Genomic DNA, 19,797 nt, shown 5'->3' on the forward strand with positions numbered 1-19,797 from the left:
TATTAATGCAGGAATAAGACCGATCCCATGCCCAAACATAGGAACATTTCATTGGCCATCGATGGACGAGATTCTCGCGTCCAAATCTCCATTGGATGAGTCTGCAGTCATTCAGGTTTGAACCCCGCCCTTTCAAAATGGAGGACCAATCACTGTGAGGGAGGCGGGCCATGTGACCTACTATGAAGTCCTAATGGCCGATAGGGATATTTTACATCACGGACATGGTTGGCAATAATATCTCATTAATCATATCGGACTTCAGGGCTCAAATTACCTTTGGATCGATAATAATTCGGGACAACTTAAAATAGAATTGCACACAGTGAAGTTTATGAAATATTTCAGCGTTAACTAAATTGATACAGGCCAAGATTAATGGGCCTACCTAAAGAAATGTAGTGTATTTGTGAGTGGAAGAAACAGGGAGAGAAGAGAGTATTGCGTCTATGGATTTTCTCCACAACTGTGCAGGATTTGTTTACGATTCTATATAGTTTTCAGGTATTTTCCAAATTGTGTTGTTGGCCTATTTTGTAACAGGTTTCTGGAACAGTCTAGAAGAGTCTCTGTGGCAGCAGCTGGGATCACTGGTTACTGCAGGCTGTTTTCAACCAACTAACCAACCTAAAACCTCACATTTTAATGGAGAGAACAAGACAAGCCTTCAATAAGTAACTCTTTATTACAGCAGGAAATACAAATCCACAAGCAGGCGCACTTTAGACACGCCATTTATATCATACTGACATTTAGAGACTTAATCCTGAATGTATATATTTCCAGTCTTTGTATCCATTTCAGTGACAACAGTAGCTTATAGTTTTTCCAGTTTAAAACTATGAAATAGTTCTAACCTGTTCAACACAACACTGAAGCTGATTCATTGATCTGATAGGGCACTATAGTTCCATAGATTATTAAACATAGCATTTTAACTATGACTGATTTAAAGTGCTTGTTATAAATTAGATTTATAAATTACAATCCACGTAACCCTTTAAAGAAAACTCATTTCACATTATAATTTCACAGTGCAGATAAATTGTCACTAGTCAAAGACAAGCATAAAACAGCAGCTAAAAGAAGGAAGCACATTTAGCACAGAAACACAAGGATCTGTGGGCATCTTTTAATATTGTAGGGGAGAGATGGTTGAAAGCCATGCAGAAACCATGCTATGGAGCGCTGCTTAAAGCCTGAAGGACAGAGTTTAGCAGACATTGGAAGACTCCAGGCGACTCACTTCCAGGGATACAAGGACAGCAAGGGTTATTTCTATAAAAAATGTTATTTCACACTGAAAAAATAGTACACTTGATTGTTAATCTGTAATCTTTTGACGTGGTAGAAAGTCTTCTAATTCAAATTCCTTCCTGAGGTTAAGGAGCACGCAGATGGAAGACTAAAGAAGCTATGAAAAGAAAGAAAAGCCATGTCATTAATCAGAACCATAGTCAGTCAGGACAATATCATATACTGTAGCTATTCAGTAAAGTCTGACACACAAAAGAAACTGACTGCACAAACTGTAATGTTTATATAATAAGAGTTCCAACAATCTGTAATGTTATTTGTCCTGCTTTCTGCCATCAATTGAGCAAAAACTAAACTAAAACTAAAACTTGAGTCCAATGGATACTGTGTTTATGAAATGTGACACTGATGATTATAAACCACAAACATCATAAAACCATGTTCATGATGACAACAGCTGTATGATCTGCTTCAAATCATACATGATGTGGTGATATTTCCCAGAAAAGTGAGAAAAATGGAAGGGAAGAGGTTCAATTAACACACAGATGAACTGATGCTCTATTCTGTTTTGCATTGTCATTCTTTATTTGAATGTGAAGGCAAGCAAAAATATTCCTTTTCTTTCCAGGCTCACTGCAAATGAGCTAAGAAACAGTCCTTCGATTAATTTCTTTATAACTTTGCATAGAATGGTTTCTAGACAACAATAAATCTCTTATTACAAAACTACCAGAAACTTAGAAAAACAGAATAACTATTAATATTCCTATGTACATTAGACATTCTGTATGAATAGAAGACAGCATTTGAGTAATTCAACTTGTGAATTAGAGAAGTCTACATATATTTGCATGTAGAAATACACATAAATGTTAATATATATGCTAACCCACAACCATCCGTTCCACCAGACTGGTGAGTTTCACTGGGAAACCACTGGGAGTTACAATTCCAACAGCAGATGAACACACATTCATGGCAAGAACATAAAATAACAAAAGCTATGTTATGATAACAGTCTATGGATTTGTTATCACATGTCTAGCAGAGTCAGCATTAGGGACAAATTAAATACACTGAGCATAGCTACCTTTTTGATCCATAAGTACACAGTGGCTTACAGCCAACACATCGCTCTGGCTCACATATATGCATGGTCACTGTGTCATAGAGTCCACACATACAATGTCAGTCAGTAATGTCAAATATAACAGTCCCTTTTTCCATGCTGATGGCAGACACATTCCTGGTTTCCCTGGATGTTTGTTCCATACATCAACTGAAAAGGGGAAAGAAAATAAGACAAAATATGGCAAAAGAAAATATGTAGGATTTGACAAGTATGGCAGAAATCAAAAGAAAAATGAAAAGTGATCGAAGTGGGAATGCAACACTAGTGATGAGTTTTTATTTGTTTCAGAATCTACTAGCTTTCCATAGGCTACATTTAAGTCTTACATAAAACTAGCAACATTGAGAAATGAACAAACCATTATTTTCAGCACAGACATGAAGCTTGTAACACACATTATGTCAAGTCCCAGACTAAAAATCTGTATTTTTCCCCAGTGGAGAATTCCAATGTTATGTACTTTTAGTCTAGATTAATGCATGCCCATTAAAGTGGCCCAATATCTTTTGATATTTTCACATACCCAGTAGAGGGCACTACAGCCAATACAGACTGGCATTAAATGTGAAGTCAGTGTAGGAGGAGGATGTAGGATCCAGGCTTTTATTTCCTTACATTTCATCACACTTTTTGCTCATCATTAAGCCAGCTTTGTCTTTGTGGTTCTTTAGGGCTAATTTTGAACTTCAAACTGCCTATGTGAGTTTTGGGCACCTGCAAAAATTCCTATGGTTGTATATGAGATGTCTGAGTATCATCTGTGTGACATGGGGCGTGAGCAACGGCAATACCAGTCGTATGTAAACAGAAGTGCCCCTGCCTGAGATGCAGTCTGGCAGGTCAGAGCGCAGAGACATAAGCATCAGGCTGTGTCATGCAAGCTGTGACCCCTCCTACTGTGTCTGGGCACACAATGTCAGACTCAATCTGTCCCTGTATCAGTTTCTGAGCCAACATGGCTCCTGGCAAGGTAACGCCACCTCATTAGTCACATCCTACTCCTCCTCCCTCCGTCCAACCAACTCCACAGAGACTGGCCAGCGGAGTGCATGTCCATGGCTTGTGGAATGACTGTAATGCGTGTGTGCCATTGAACTGATTATCCTTGATTAGCTTTAGAGAAATTAGTTTAATTACTATTTAGTGGTGTAAACATACTCTGAAGGCCTTGGGGATAAGTCACAAACCACCGCTGAGAAGCAATACAAATGTAATACATACAGGAAAACATATCAGAGAGCGACTGAGACATGAAAAAGCAGACTTACTTCTTCTTGTCCTTGTCCTTCTTGAAGGGCTGTTGCGAGCAGCCCTGCAGGGCCTGGCCCATCAGCGTCTCAGCAGCCACCTTTCTTCTGTTGAAGGCGTTCATCTCCTCCTCCAGATCTCGCCTCTTCTCCTCCAGATTCCTCTTCTCCTCCTGGTGCATCCGCTTGAGCTGCTCAAACCTCTCATGGAGCTGGAGATGTTGGCGGGGGCAAGGGACAATGTGATATATGCAAAATATGGTGTCTTATGAATGATAATCCTCATTGCCAATCCTCACTTACCTCTCTTTCTTTTTCTTTCAGCTCTGCCTCTGTCTCTTTCACTTTGTTGACAAACATCTGTCTCATTTCTTCCTCCTTGTGCTGCAACTCCCCAAGGAACTCCTTCCTCTTGGCTTCATACGTCTCCTGCAGGCTGAAGGTCGGGGAACAAGCAAAGTTAGGAAAGATAGGAAGGATATGGGGAAAGGATTCATTTCCATGCCACAAAATCATCTTCACGTGGATTTTCAGCTTTGTGGTTTTAACAAAATAAGAGAGCAGGAGCTGACCGGCGAATTGCGCTGTTATGAAATGAATTGCCAAAATGCATTACATCACAGCTCGCCCTGAACTCACCTGAAGGGCTGGCTGTCCGGGTCTGTGTCCTTGAAGCCCATCTCCTCCAGCTTGCAGCGACGGTACAGTTCATAGTGCCGAGCATGCGTTTGCTCTCTGAGATCCTCCATGTTCACGCGCAGCAGCATCTCCCTCAGCTTCACAAAATCACAGTGGCTTTCGTTCTCCACTGGAATAAAAGAGGCTTGGGATTTAACTACATGCACTGACTAACAACCTTTATGAAAACCCTCTGCTTACTGTGCTCACAGATGTAGAGTACGGTGACATTATCATCAGCTTTTCTGTTAAGAGATGTGTATAATTAGGTAGTAGGTATTTTCCTTAGCACTTGTGCTCTTTAGGGGACTTTTACGATGCTTGTAACTGCCAAATCAATTCAGCAGAGTTGGACTTACCCTGTACTGATCCCCAGGGGTACAGCCTTGCCCTCGCCATCTTATTCCCCACTTTCACTTCTTCTAAACTTCCCACCACAGCAAAGGGAAGGTGAGCCTGTAATGTAAAGATGTGTTTATCTACCATTATAATGTGGTTAAAATGAATACTACTGTTGTCATATCCTGGTGACTCGATCTGCTAATGTCTATACTACATGCAATTCAAATGATCATATGATCATCAGCTCATATGATGCTACTGCAGTTCTCTCTACTCATTTTCCTGCATCTTCTCTGTAACGATCTGAATTGCATTAAATGTGTATGTGTGTGTATAGACTTCCTACAAATTTGTATTTTTAACTTCTTGTGTGTGTGAAAATGTTTCCAATGTACCAGTCATATTTTCTAACACTGCCAGTTATGAATATGCGGATGGAGTTGTGTTCAAGTTTATTATCTGGTCTGAATAGCTGGACATGTAGATATTAACTTAAGCAAAATAACTGAGGACAATGTAATGAATCCAGAAAGTAGGGTGCATTACAATGAATTTGTGTATAGATCATTGTGTGAATAAAATTGCATTGTTCTGTTGATATAGCCAACAGACTCAAGCAGCAGCTATTATAGGCATTGATTCCCCAGTCCTCAACCTGCTGCAGGACCCAGTTAAACCTGCAGCATGTGTATGTTGTGACTGTTCAGAGCTATACTGTACGCTTGTGTGCGTGGGTGTGTGAGTGAGAGAGAGCAGGACTCACATTCATGGAGGAGTTGATCTCTGTAACAGCCTCATCCTCTGTAGGAAACTGATAAATCTGCACTCCATTGCTGACCAGCTCACTCATAATCTTTATCTTGAATTTATGCAGCTCACTCTTGGATATTGTGTCTGACTTTGCGATAATAGGGATGATGTTCACCTGTGTGGAAAAGCATAATCTGAATAACAGATTGAATAATGATTAATATAATTTTCTGTATTGCACAGTACTGGATTCTTAGGTCACCTTGCTGTCCAACTTCTTCATTGTGACAAGATCCAGGGACTTGAGAGAGTGTCCAGTGGGAGCGATGAAATACAGGCAGGCATGGATTCTTGTGTCATGGTAGTTAAATAAGGAGCGTTTTATTTTTAGCTCCTCTTGAAGGTAATTTTCAAACTGGGTATCAATGTAGTCAACGATGGGTTTATAGCTGCACAGGAAAAGAAAACAACAAAAGTCAACCCAGATTTCTTAAATCATGAACATCTTTCATTTATCCTCACATGCACCAGCAGAGGGAATCAGTTTGCTTGCCTTGCCGGTTCAGAGACATATTAGTATCCTGGTTACAAACTCTGCAACGGCCGTCTTGCGGCCAAGAATGCCCTCTTTTTATACTCCCTGCTGGTAGAGCGCTCAAATGTCTATTGAGATTGCATTCGTTCTACCAGTCATTCCCTACCCTTTCTTCCTTTCCAATTCACATGCCAACAACAGGGCAGATCCCTATGTCAGTCCTTCACCCTGTATGTGTATGGGCTGAAGGACCAGAGCAAAAGAGCTTCTGTGGAAAAATGATTAATGGCCAGTGCTGTTCAAAGCTCTAGATACGTTTCTATTGTTGCTACAGATCAGTGATGAAATAGTGTTAAATCTTAAATGAAATTGAGTCTATAACATATGAATTATAATAATATAGTATTTTTTCTCCTTTGTACAAGGCAGTTTGTTCTCTTTTTGATCCTTACTTTTCATTTTTCAACCTGGATAGTAAAGGGCCTGACTGAATGTCAAACCATCATCTACAAGTATTCGTACCTTTCTTCTTTGTTGATCTGGTCTCCAAACCCAACAGTGTCCACAATGGTCAGCTTGAGGTGGACATTGCTCTCCTGCAGATCATAAGTTCTGGGGCGTAGATGTACGTCATTGTGATAATGGCTGGCTTCTTCACTCTCAAACGTTGTGTTGAAAAGAGTGTTCATTAATGTAGACTTGCCTATCCCCGTCTCACCTGAGCAAAGAAAATAAAGGGGATGACATATGGTGAAGAGAGATAGGTGATATTCACTTTCACAGTCCATGCATTAACGCTCCAAATTCAAAAATGTGTCACATGCAACATTTTGATTGAAACATTGGATTAGGAGTTCCTGCTGCGTTCAGACTTACCTACACAGAGGATGTTGAAGCAGAATCCCTGTGCGACTGATTTGCTGACCAACTGGTCTGGAAGACTGTCAAACCCCACATGGCCTCCGAGCTCCAGGTTCCGCTTCTCCTCATTCTGCGGTATTTTGAGACAGGCAGAACAAAAGAATATTTCCTCTCTATTCTATTCATTTCTTGCATTACACAAATATTTTGTTACATTCGCCTTCCCGTTAAATATCTAAGTTAAATAACAAAATGGAGAAGTTAAAAATAAAAGTCCTTTTGTGAGATCTCATCCTACTGCTTTCAAGCTTAAGAGCATGCTTTACAAATGAGGTCATCTTTCTCTTCCACTTAAAACACCGAATGGTCAGACCTATAAAAAGGATCTCTCTGACCATCAAAAACCAGATTCCTCCAGCAAAGGCACATAAATCTGTCAGGGACAAAAAACACAACAGAACACAAACACAAACAGAACTGAGGTCATACTTTACATGGAGTGGCTTTTGTCTGCGTCTGCTGTAAATGCAGCCGATGCAACACTGCATAATGTATTAGTCTGTTTAACATTACAGACAGTTATGTTTGTGATTAGACAGTACTGTACTATGCTTTGTTCTAATTCATGCTTGGAGAATGAGAGCCTAAACTAAAAATAAGCCTAAACTCAATAAATACACTTAACAACCAAAGTGCTATATCTATTTTGAATTTTCATTGATAGTGGACTCAAATGCTGATGATATTACATTAAAGCATTTGTATATGAATGCCAAATAACATAGAATATGTTGTCCTGGCTGATAAGTTGGGGTGCTTGGAGGCTGGTCCTCCCTCCTATGCCAGCTACATCCTGGGACACTGAGAAACAGCAGGCACCTCTCAAAAGGCTCAACATGAGGACAAGGATGTGTTCAATACAACAATCATCTGTTTCTCTCCCTCTCTCTCTCCACACACACACACACACACACACACACACACACACACAAAGAGCTCTTTATCTAGATGTTATTTCACAGGGTGAGAGGATATCCAAGCTGTTGCCCAAGCGCTCTTAACCCCCCTAACACACACCACCTCGACAAAGTCTGCCATCCTGTGCATTGCAATACACCCAATAAACATTTAACAGGAGACTAAATACCAGACATTTATGATGCGTTTTGAATCACCTTGTTGCCACAAATAAAACTGTTAAAGTCAGCTCATACGTAGTTACATTTTCGCTGAGCAATGCAATGCTGAATCTTGAGGAGCCACCAACTGAAGTGGCTGCTACTTATGTTTATCCTCTTAGTCTCTCATTGCCTGCTGTCCTGCGCTTCGTTTATAAATGCTCGGCCCTTTCTTTCTGTCACTGCAACAAACATGCACACGTTTCACCAGCGTTAACACAGACACATCTAGCGAAGAGTTTGTGATGAGGCTTTGCGATGCTACCTCAGCGGCTGACAGCACGCTCGGATGCTGAAGTGCGCTCTACCTGCACGTCTCCAGACTGCGTACCGAAGCAATGAAGGCGACAATGCGTCATTTACATTTAGTCAATCGTTATCTGGAAATTCGTCATGATCCTGATTAATTACCCATAATAAGCTTTATCAATACCGAAGAGGTGTCGCTGCGTTCTCGAAAGACAAATCTCGTTACCCCCACCTTGCTATAATCTACACCTGAATGCTCGGTTAGTCAGTCTAATCCCCCATTCTCGGCTGCAGCAGGCCTTCAGGCTGTATCGCCCATCATACTCACAGCGCAAATGTCTATTTCAGTGGCCGCCATCGTCAGACGCGTCAGAAGTGTGTGGGAAGGATTTTACGAGGCGCTGTCTTCACCGGGACCTGCTTCACAGAGGGAAAGGCTCAATTCATTCAACATGGCCACTTGGAGGCAACACCCCCTCGGTGCTGGAATGCGAGACTGGAGCAGGCCTACTGAGAAATAAACACTAAAACCGACTGATGCACGGACTTTATTTCCCCTCTGTATTTTAGGTTCACAACTAAAATAAAACAGACGAACACCTCCATTATATTGTGCATACATGTAATTTGATAACGAAAAATATTAAGGACAGACTTTATGAAACATATTTTACTGCTAGATTTTGTTCATTTGTCAGCCTACAACTAGCCTACTTTTAGGTTCCAAACTAAAGCCAAAAAATAAAATAAAAATTAAACTGGTATCTCTTTTAAATAGTGACTACACATTTTTATCGCTATTATACTGTACAGATATTGCATAATCTGCAAAAAACAAAAACAAAAAACAATGGTCCAATGGTTAAACGTGTCTCTTTCGTCTCTACGTTTTTCCATTAACATAACGAATGAACAAAGCAAATTCATATTTTTCTTATAATGTTGATAGGCTACATGTTTCATCTCTAATTATAAATCTATGCTCAGACATGAAAATATATACATATATATTATAGGTCAAATAGCCTTAAGCATGTTTAGCAGCTTGATATTTTGTTCTCTATTCAGTCTATGCCAGAAAGCAAAGTGCAGGCTGTGCTGGCCTTATATTTTGCTTTAACGGGAGTGACATGGGCTATAAAACGGGTGAGTTTCTTTGCAGGGCGCCGGAAGCAGCAGGTTAGTTGAGGGACATCAGCCAACTGCACCGTGCAGAAGAAGAGGGAGTAAATCCCATAGCGGGGAGAGCGGGGCGATCATCTCACAGCACTACATTTCATCCGCGTTATTTTTTTACCATTTGACGGAGGGAAAACGACATGGCTTTGACACAAGAAGCTATTTTGACTTTCCTGCTGGAGCACGGAGGTAAAGTGAAGAATTCGGAGTTGCTGAACAATTTCAGAAGCCAAATCAACGGCAGCGATCCCGCGGAAAAGCAGCACAATAGGGATCTGTTCAAGAAGTTTGTGAATAGTGTTGCTGTCGTCAAGCAAGTCGACGATGTGAAGTTTGTGGTTGTGAGGAAAAGGTATCAGGACTTTGTTAAAGGGGGGGCGCATGTTATCGGTCAGAAAGCAGAGATGGAGGACAGTTTCGGCAGTCAAAACGCGTCTTTTTCGTCCACGTCTCCTCACCGAGGCGAGTCCGGCAAGATGCTTTATTCAGACTTTGAGAACAATAATATGTACTATCCCTCAAACATAAATGGCAATTGTTTTAGTGACAACGCCAAACATATGCCTTCGGACAATGTGCAAACAGGGAGGCCTTTATCAAGAAATCTTAGCAGCGCGGACACAACCACTGTCAAGGTCCTGAACATTTCCAGTGATCAGGCGAGCAGAGCGGGGAAATCTGGCGCTGTGTTTGCTGTCATAGCAGTAAAATCCCCCCCTCGTCCACCGAGAGAGACTGAACCGATGAGACAGGATGGATTAAATTCAGAAGTGCCTCAGCAGAAAACTTCAGAGAAACCAATCATGATGGCACCCACAGTGCCAGCTATGGATTCTTGTTTTCCAACTTTTGAGCAGGATGGATGGAGTTCCTCCCAATGTTGGAAAAACAGGCACACAGAGGCCCCAGGCTTCCCCCACTTGATGAAAACTCACAACAAAACCACAAGACAAGGAGATGATGCCAAGTACTCAGAATCTGTGCCTTTAGAGCCACTGGCTCATGAGTGGTTGGTCAAGTCTGCTGCCGGACTATGGGGCCAAATCTATGGTTTGCTGCTGCAGGACACCCAGTTGGCGAAGAGGAAAGACTTCATGTCAGGTTTCACAGCTCTGCACTGGGCTGCTAAGGCAGGCAACAGTGAGATGGTGCATAAGATCATGGATATCTCCAAGAAAAGAGGCACTTGTGTTAACATCAACAGCAAAACACATGGAGGCTACACACCTCTGCATATCGCAGCCATACACGGTCACAGTGAAGTCATGGTTTTGCTTGTGCAAGGTTATGGAGCCAAGGTAAATGTAAGAGATAATGATGGCAAGAAGCCCTACCACTACCTGGGCAAAGGTGTGTCAGCTGAGGTCAGAGAGCTTCTGGGAGGCCTGCAGCAGGACAAGTATAGGGACAAGACAGAAGATGAGGAGTACAGAGAGCAGCCAAAAGGCCTGAACACAATAAGCAAGCTGTTCCAGCCCCACATAGGGAAGAAACAAAAGGCAACAGCCAAGTTTATCCACGACTGGTGAGATGTAGAAAGATGACGAGAGAAGCAGTAAACTGGACAGTGTCAAAATATTATAATATTAATATAAAAGAGACATCTATAACTACTGGAATTCATCTTTATGTAAGGTCTGTAACTGAAATAAAATGTGTAGTCTCTCGGTACTTATTGCAGATTCTACTTGTCTTGTATAGAGTGTAGCACTGGATTTGTTTGTGAATCATATTTAAAATGGTATTTTTTCTTTATATGAGTTCTATATATTAGGCCTAACAATGATAATAATGTTATTTTTGTACTCAAGTTATTTTTTTAAATAACACAAACACAACATAATGTTGATGTGTCATTTTCTCATTTACCTTATGTATAATGAATCTTTGGAAATAACCCCTTGATTCATGACTTCAAAGGGGAAAGGAAGGAAATATGAAAACAGACCACACCTGGGAAACAGTTGCTGTCAACACCGGTATGAAACATGATCCCATTGTGTTGTTGATAGACTTGTTTAGCACATTTCTGTGCAACAGATCATGTCTTTGTTTAATGAATGATAGTTTATCAGAGGGCAATATAAAGTTTGATGGATATCCATCAATAGCAGCACAATCATGTGCCGAGAAAACTTTGCATACTGTTGTAGAAAAAAACTCCCACGTCTGATAGTTTGCCTCTCATTCATTTTGAAGAAAGCTGCCTCTCAGCATATGTATGAGCAAAGGGGACCTGCGTGGGGCCATTTATACAGAGTAGGGCAGCCAGAAGGGGTAGTGGAATGTTTCCTTTGCATTATCATTTGCTTTGTTTACTTGAAGGCGTTATGGAGGAGAAAGGCCTCCTTTTGTGGTCTGTCTGGTCCTCATTCCTCTCTGAACTGCTGCAGTAAAGAAATGAGGAACAAGACATAAGTAAGACATTATTAGCCATTGGCCCAGAGCGATACAGTAATCAATCATTATGTGATGATTAGAAATAATTTCAGCCAAGTACGAGTTTGACACAAATTCCTCCTCAATTGTAAAAAAAGAATAGACAGCCTGACTAGTAGGATGAAGCGTAAGCATGCAGCATGCTGCACTGATAGAGACAATCACTCTATAAACTGTGACTAACTTGTGTCAAGTTAGACACAACCCACTTGTAGACCATAAAGTAGGGGGGTAATTAGTGATCCAATTATTGACCAAAGTTGTAAAATTAGCCTCTGCATCACTGAACTTAAATGGTGGAGAAATAAACCTATGATGGAAAGCTAAGAACTCAGTCAGGAACATAATTTTAATGTTCAGTTTTGTCACACACACAAAAAAAAGTACTTGATTCTGTTGCCCAGACCATGCATGATGTGCACAAAATAGAATTCTCCCCTCTCTGAATAGTACAACAGACATTTGAACTATTTTATCCTTAACTGACCCAGAGAAAAACAATGCCTGATGACATGACAAGAGTTGGAGCTCAGACAATGAAGCCATAAGAAATACCGTGCAATAACAATGTCCTTTGTCTTGTTGTCTAGAGAAGGAGCTGCCTGCATAATAATCCGGATGAAGGACAGTAGCCATTCAACCATTGTCTTCAGTACAAATTAGGCTATTGCAAGAGAATTTGGTGATCAGAAAAAGGGAAATCTACTAGGATGGTTCAGTCAAGATTTGTGACCATGAATGTCTCTCCAACACTAGACTCTCCTGATAATTAACTTTTAATAATAATAAACATTATTTCTATAGTATTTTTTTTAAAGTTTAGAAAGTGTGTTAATCAAATAAAAGCAAACATCAAACTCATAAAATTAATTCAAACAAGAAGGCGCCACAAGATCAAAGGATAAGAGGGTAAATATAATAGTAAAAAAAGAATAGGATAAAAAAATGTAACAACTGTGTTTAATAAATGATTTAAAAGATTGATTCTGCTAGCCTAAGTTCCTCTGGTACATCGTTCCAAAGCCTCGGGGCCCTGAGGATCTGAGGCTGTACACTGTGATATGGCTTGGGGCCAGACCTAACTATGCTTTAAGAGTGATCAGTAAAATGATCCAAACAGGTAACCAGTGAAGAGATTTCAAACTGAAGAGATGTGATTTTGTGTATTTGCAACAGTTTAAATCCTAGCTGCTGCATTTCGAACAAGCTAGGGACATGAAAGACTTTTAATTGATGCCAGAATAAATATAGATACGATGGTGTAAACGTAATGCATGAATGACTTTCTTGAGATGATAATATCAATCAACCAATCTAAATGTCGAAAGGCAAATCCTGGAGCTGCTCCATAGACAAAGAATGGTAAATAGACTGTATAGACCATTGATGGGCAATCATTTACCAGTAACATTTAGTAAAAAGATTCTTCAATTGGCAATATTTTGTCTCGGTCAAAAAGCTGTTGCTCCAAGGACTTTCTCACTCCAACTGAGGTTAATAACAGTGATGCCAATGTCAAACGTAAAGAAGCATTTCAGCTAAAGGGAATATATTATATCCATATAATAACATAATATACTGAATGAAACAAAAGTCCAAATGGACAATTTTGAACATGAATTGTTTGGAGCTCCCTGATGCCTTCATCAGTGTTTTTAATGTCCCTAGATGAGCTCATGAAATAAAGGCTTTCATTCAGTTGCATACCCCAAACCAAAGAGCACCTTTTTTGGAAGTTTTTTGACACTGTGCACCATTTTTGTAGCACTCTCTGTTGTTCTTCTTTTTTCTTCTTTGCTCCAATCACATATAATATACTGTAGGAAACTCTAGTGATCTATAATAATCAACAAATATGACTATTAACTATTCAATATCACCAATATTACAATGAACACTACTTGCTATATTTCAAATATACAAAATCACAAAATATATCTCAAACATCTTTTCTTTTAGAGTGGCTCTTACACCAGGTTTAATCTCTTGATGACATCACAGGGCCCTGATTCTGGCTTGTTTCTATCTTTTGGAGACACTTGTTCATTCACAATAGGCCCTTTTACATTCTTTTTCTCAATGCTTCTGCATTGAGAAACTGGTGCATTAAAACTTCCTGTTGCCAACTATGGCCTTCACTAAATCGCTCAACAACCTGCCCAAAAATTTTAATTTGTTACATTATGTATTATGTATCTACTGCTAGTAACCATTACAATTTTCTTGTTTTTGTTGTATTGGTTTGTCAGTAAGTCACAAAAAGAAACTTGCCACAGGAAGTTGTAATGCACCGGTTTAGCTGTTACCATGACGATGTGAAAAGGGCCTATTATTGATGAACCTGTCCAAAATCAGAGTTATAATGGGGAATTTTGTTTTCCGCAGGATTATTCCATTGAGTGCTAACTAGAAATACCCTGCACATTTCATTGACCAAACCAAAAGTGATGGGTACTGCAATACAAATATTTTTTTAAAACTACAGCAGTACAGCACTCTGTAAAACTATATCAGTTATGTAGGTTGAGGTCTATTAAGCCTATGATAGTGCTACTTTATTCAAATGCAGTTAAGCTGCTACCAGTAGAATTTAACACTTGATGACCCTTTGAGTCACTTAGTGGTCATGCTTTACATCACTGTCGCAAAAACGACTCGCCACACTTCCTACTGTATCATGATAATTTCCTTTGGTACACCTAACATGGCTTCCACAGAATTTTGATCATGTTGTCATGGAAATTACCATTGTTTCATGTGTGGACAGAACATGAGACTACTAAAGTTAGAATGTTCATCACAACTGCCACTGGAATGTTCATCCAAATGATGCCGCTGCCATGGTAACACATTACCTTCTCATTAGAGTCTCATGCACCAGATCAACACTGATTTCCATGATATCATCATCAAACCTTCTATGGCAGCCACTGTAAGTGCACCCTGATAAAGGAATAAGCCAAAACAATGCTGGAATAAACCTTATCTTTTTTATGCAGAGAGAAGTGTGCGGCTATCTCTTTTTTGCTCTTTAGCCTTGTGACCTTTCTGACAGCCAGCACCTTGGAGGGTTTGAGCATGCGCAGTAGTAGGGTCCCCAGACCCATAACCTTAACCCTTACCTAACCCTAACCCAGGGGCCCAGGAGAGAAGTCAAGAGTGCTGCAGTTGGATCCTCTCCATTTGTTCGCCTACAAAAACAAACCTGCTTGCTACAAACAGATTTAAAAAAAAAGTCTCTGCTACAAAGGCAGTCCTCTTCCTTTTTTGGTTGAGGCTAATCTTGTTTTCAATTCTGCACAATTCGAGCATTACCCGAGCATATAAAGAAACACATAGAAAACAACACAAAGAATAAAACAATTTTCACGGCAACTGTCTCATTTTTCTACAGCCATTGTAGTATGCTCTCAAAAACAATTGAGAAATGATACATTTGGTAACGTTAAATAGCTAATTGTTAGAGCTTTACATTTAGCTAACTAGCTAGCTAGTTAGAGTTTCAGGTGTTGTAACGTTAACGTTAAGGTTTCCAAATACATAACGCTAGATTTTTACATTTTTCAGTCTGCCAATGAACAGTGTTGGGCTCGTTACTCAAAAGAGTAATACATTACTGTTTACTCGTTACTCATTTCAATAGTAATGTCATTACTAGATATTAGTTATATTACTCACCGGCATCAGTAGTGTTACCTCCTTACACTACTAATGTTCGTTACATTACGTTACTTTTCCGTTACAGCCTCAAATTGGCGGCTGCAGCCTCTTTCTTACCTCCAAAACTCAAACGTTTCTTCTCGTCATTTTGCTCGATAGAATCAAAGAAATGGAAAAACTTCCACCCGCTGAAAATAATGACAAAAATGTGCTATAATTTCAATCAAAGCTAATTTAACGTATTTTCCAGCTGCGTTAAGTCAACGTAGATAGTCAGAATAATACCGGAAGTTATGCGCCTGAACTGCCTTCACAATAAAAGCGCAAATTTCTTGCTTTGACGTAAGGTACGTGATTGAGTCCTTGCTTGTGTATTTTTGGCTGCCCATATGGCGCCATCATGCATCGAACTATATAGCTATGCATGTATGCTATAAAAAAGCTTATTTGGGGAAAACGTATTTTCATTTACCACATTCCTCCTGTAAATTCATTATGTATTTTTTTTTTTTATTGGACTTTGGTATTTTGTAGGGCTCGAAAACGCTGCGTCACGTTCGTCAATGTGCGTTTTATTTTGATCATGGCCGGAAATCCTTCATGTCAAATGTGAGATGAGCCTAATAAGACGAGAACAAATCAATGGTCAGGGCCAGGGTGGGATATTATAGTTCTTGGATAATTCAACTTCAATAAAAATAACACTTGTTTTTGATTGCTAACTGTAATATCACGATAACTGAAACCAAGAGACTAATTTGTTACATGAGCCTCACTGGGAAAAGTAATAATATGAGTGACAGCGTTGATTGCGAACACCTGAGGCTGCGCGTGGTGGTGATCAGCGGCACGTGCGTGGTCGGGTTGACCTGAGCTCTCAGCGGAGAGTATCTCTGAGTTTTGACAGGTTTATTTGTTTACAATGGAGACACAAATGCTAATGTCAGTTGCATTTCATTATTTGCGCACTATCATCCTACTGCTTCTCATTACCTGTGGCTGCCCGCTGAAATCTCCTCTTTCCTCCTCCAACGCGCTGCACCCGTATGACAGCATCTTCTCCCCTCTGCTTAAAGCCCTGTCAGAGCACGGAGGGTCGAGGTGGACACCAGACTTAAAGAAAAAAATGAAACCCGAGCACAAGTATATAAAATATATGACGGAGGTTTACAAGAAGTCCTCGCGAGTGCAGAGGAGTTTGGATGGGAATAACATCTACAACACAGTTCGACTGATCAGGCCTCGAGATGAATGTCTTGCACAAAGCAAAGGTGAGCAGGTCAAACTTGAAGCACACAGGCAGTGACAGCTCAGGCCACTGCAAATATGCTTAATATGCACATGGACAGGGTTTGGGGGGGAAATTAAATGGCCTGTTCAAATGTTTTCACAAGATACTTGCACAAGAAACAATGGTCTCATAAAAAGATAGGTCTAGCCTAGAACTTAATTATCATCTGCCTTGTCTCAAAATGTTGCCTGTAGTCTATCAAAGCTGTAGAGCACCATGAGGATTCAACCATACTGCCATACAAAGCAAAAAGGCAGTAACATCAATTTTGGTCAAGATGAGATTTTGTCATTTTTGTTGGATGTTTACAAGAAAAGGTGACAAAGAAAAAAAGTTAAAAGTAATTTGGCTAGGCAGGAAAAAATCTTTAATACAATTTTTCTCAGTTTCACTATGAGCAGAGCTGCCTTTTGCCTTTGTAGTGCAGCATAGCACAGGCTGCACTGGGGGTCTACTGACAATGACATCAGATATTGGGCAGATATACCAGGCTGAAATGTAATATCTGTATCAGAGAATTGCTCCAGTGTTAAAGTACATGTAGGACATGTCAGAAATCTAAGAATATCGGACAGACAAATATTTGATTCGTCTCGGAGAAAAAATGATTAGATCTAAGCCGTTTTTGTCCAATGGACCTGAACTGATGCTTTAAGTCTACTGTTAAGTAAAAGTAATCATGAGATTTAAAATCATTGTAAAAAAAAAAAAAAATAGTATTGGCGACCTATATGTACCTACCAAAAATTCTGATCTTGGCCTTAAATATATTTGTAATTGATCCTGACTGATTAAGATGTAGTGTAATAATGAGTAGATGGACACTTGTCATGTTTCTTTCCTGAGACTGACATGCAATGGGTGACACTGCCCTGTGTTTTGTCTAATTTTTTCCCCTCAGAGATTTTTATGCAAGATCTTTCCTACAACCTCGATCAAGTGAGAAACAAAGAGCAGCTTCTGAAGTCTGTCCTGCTGTACTCTTTCGACCAACACCGGGCAGCATCTATCACTTCTGTGTGCTACCTGAACATCAAGGAGCAGGAGTACGCACACCAGTGTCAGCTGTGTCCCGGGGCCCACCACACAGTCAACCTCACAGTAAACCCAGACAGGAGGAGCAGGGGGAACTGGCTGGAGGTTGACGTCACCTCTTTCCTCCAGCCTCTCTTGACGTTCCAGAAGAAGAAGATACACCTGCTCATCAACGTCACCTGCCCGGATGACCGGGGGGCCGACGGCCGCAAAGGCCCACTGGAGCTCACCCTGAGGTCTCTGCCGCTGCTTCTGTATCTCAATGACACAGGCAAACCGGCCCACCGGAGACCACTGGTCTCTGCCAAAGAAGGTCAAAGGTCAGCCAACGCAGCGAACACATTTCACAAGCAGATGGATTTCAAACCGGACCGCAGGATCGGGCGCAAGAGGAGACGGAGGAGGGAATCTCCAAAGAGCAAAAGAGGCTTAGATATCCGCCTGCCTGACCTTCTTCCGAGCTCTGAATTCCCAACAAGTGACTGCGCCTTATACGACTTCAGGGTGAGATTCAGCCAGCTCAAACTGGATCACTGGATCGTTTTCCCCCCCAAATACAACCCCAGATACTGCAGAGGCATATGCCCGAGGACCATGGGCTTCATCTACGGTTCACCTGTCCACACCATGGTGCAGAACATCATATATGAGAAGCTGGACTCCTCTGTGCCCAGGCCCTCCTGTGTTCCCTCCCATTACAGCCCGCTCAGCGTTATGACCTTTGAGGAGGACGGGTCCTACGTCTACAAGGAGTATGAAGACATGGTCGCCACCAGGTGCACATGTCGCTAAGCCAACTACTGCCATACGCTGTACGTTTTTTTTTTTTTTTACAAGCTGAATAGAACTTCACCACAAACCAGATGGACTCGCTTTATTGCTCACATCGTCTAGTCATTATCCAGCATTTGAAGTATCGGATATTCTGACCAGGTTCAGTGATTGCATGAATTATAAAATCGCTGTGCATGGAATAAGATTGATCTAGAGCAGTTGTGTTTACTTAATCAAGTGTGTTGTGTGTTTACTTAATCAAAAAAATATTTTATCCTAATGAAAAATGTGGAATTTGACATTTATTTCCTTTTTTGTTTAAGATGTGGTAGGAAAGGGTGTGAATGCATCTTATCCTTCAACTTTTTGTGGTTGTTTGCAATTTGGCATTGAATCTGACACACTTGAAGAAGAAAATGTATGATATATGATTTCTTTTAAGTTATTTTTTGTTAACTTATTTTGGGTGGGTGGTCTGTCTTTGTTATTATTTAACACAATTGAGAAGTTTTAAGTAACCCTGTTCTGGACAAAAGATGAAAAAGCGGTCACATACTCTTAGCAAACCTTTTACATTTCATTTTATTCCTGGGGATTACAGACAGTTGCCTTATGGGCAGCTGTCTTCATAATGTCCAGAATGAAAAAGCTGTCTAAGTAAGTCAAGATGTATTTATTACTTCTGGTCATCAAGTGACTGCATACTTGAATTGAAGTCCATTGAAGTGTAGTCCACTGAATGAATTTGTAGTGGTGAATGTGACTTAATTCATGTCTATTTATGCAAATTGTATGAAGTTTACTGTATGTCCTTGTTCATCTGATGAATATTCACAAAGAATAAGAATAGACATGTTCTTTGGAAAATTGGAAATTAAAAAAAAATTAGCATGCACAGATTTGGTGTTTTTGTCCTCATACAGCTGCCCCAACACGTTAATGCTACTCCAGCAGAGAGAGAGAGAGAGAGAGAGAGAGAGAGAGAGAGAGAGAGAGAATTAATTAGTTTTTGCTCCATCTATCCTGTGAATGTACAGTCCAAGTGTTTTCAAAGCTTTTCATGTCAAGACCGACTAAATAGGCTGACACATTAGACTACAGACCCCAGTTTGATGACATTTTGTGTGAGGGACCCCAATCAAGAAGAGTGGAGTTGTTATGTTATTTGCTACAGAAAACCTATACTC

General features: G+C 40.4%; 3 protein-coding genes across 4 annotated transcripts; 2 read left to right on the forward strand and 1 right to left on the reverse strand.

Moving 5' to 3' along the window:
- Positions 1 to 772: 772 nt before the first annotated feature.
- Positions 773 to 8,644, reverse strand: LOC139925564 (septin-8-A-like). 2 transcript variants are annotated; one of them, XM_071916990.1, is made up of 10 exons: positions 8,561 to 8,644; positions 6,821 to 6,935; positions 6,467 to 6,662; positions 5,672 to 5,858; positions 5,423 to 5,584; positions 4,677 to 4,773; positions 4,279 to 4,447; positions 3,943 to 4,075; positions 3,661 to 3,851; positions 773 to 1,414 (listed from the first exon to the last, which is right to left on the reverse strand). In XM_071916990.1, exons 1-10 carry the CDS (start codon positions 8,588 to 8,590, stop codon positions 1,360 to 1,362), a joined length of 1,335 nt encoding a protein of 444 aa, XP_071773091.1. In that variant the 5' UTR covers positions 8,591 to 8,644; the 3' UTR covers positions 773 to 1,359. The 2 variants fall into 2 exon arrangements, with proteins under 2 accessions (XP_071773091.1, XP_071773092.1); XM_071916991.2 differs by lacking the exon at positions 773 to 1,414 and adding an exon at positions 1,872 to 2,539.
- A 907-nt stretch (positions 8,645 to 9,551) lies between these two features.
- On the forward strand, positions 9,552 to 11,073 carry sowahab (sosondowah ankyrin repeat domain family member Ab). Its single transcript, XM_071916947.2, has one exon. It carries the CDS (start codon positions 9,552 to 9,554, stop codon positions 10,938 to 10,940), a length of 1,389 nt encoding a protein of 462 aa, XP_071773048.2. The 3' UTR covers positions 10,941 to 11,073.
- Positions 11,074 to 16,432: 5,359 nt separating this feature from the next.
- On the forward strand, positions 16,433 to 18,628 carry gdf9 (growth differentiation factor 9). The gene is made up of 2 exons (XM_071916982.2): positions 16,433 to 16,781; positions 17,703 to 18,628. The coding sequence occupies exons 1-2, from the start codon at positions 16,433 to 16,435 to the stop codon at positions 18,626 to 18,628; spliced, it is 1,275 nt and encodes a 424-aa protein (XP_071773083.1).
- Positions 18,629 to 19,797: the final 1,169 nt, after the last annotated feature.

Source organism: Centroberyx gerrardi, chromosome 16 (genome assembly GCF_048128805.1).
Source record: "Centroberyx gerrardi isolate f3 chromosome 16, fCenGer3.hap1.cur.20231027, whole genome shotgun sequence".
In the NCBI taxonomy this organism is placed as follows: Eukaryota; Metazoa; Chordata; class Actinopteri; order Beryciformes; family Berycidae; genus Centroberyx; species Centroberyx gerrardi.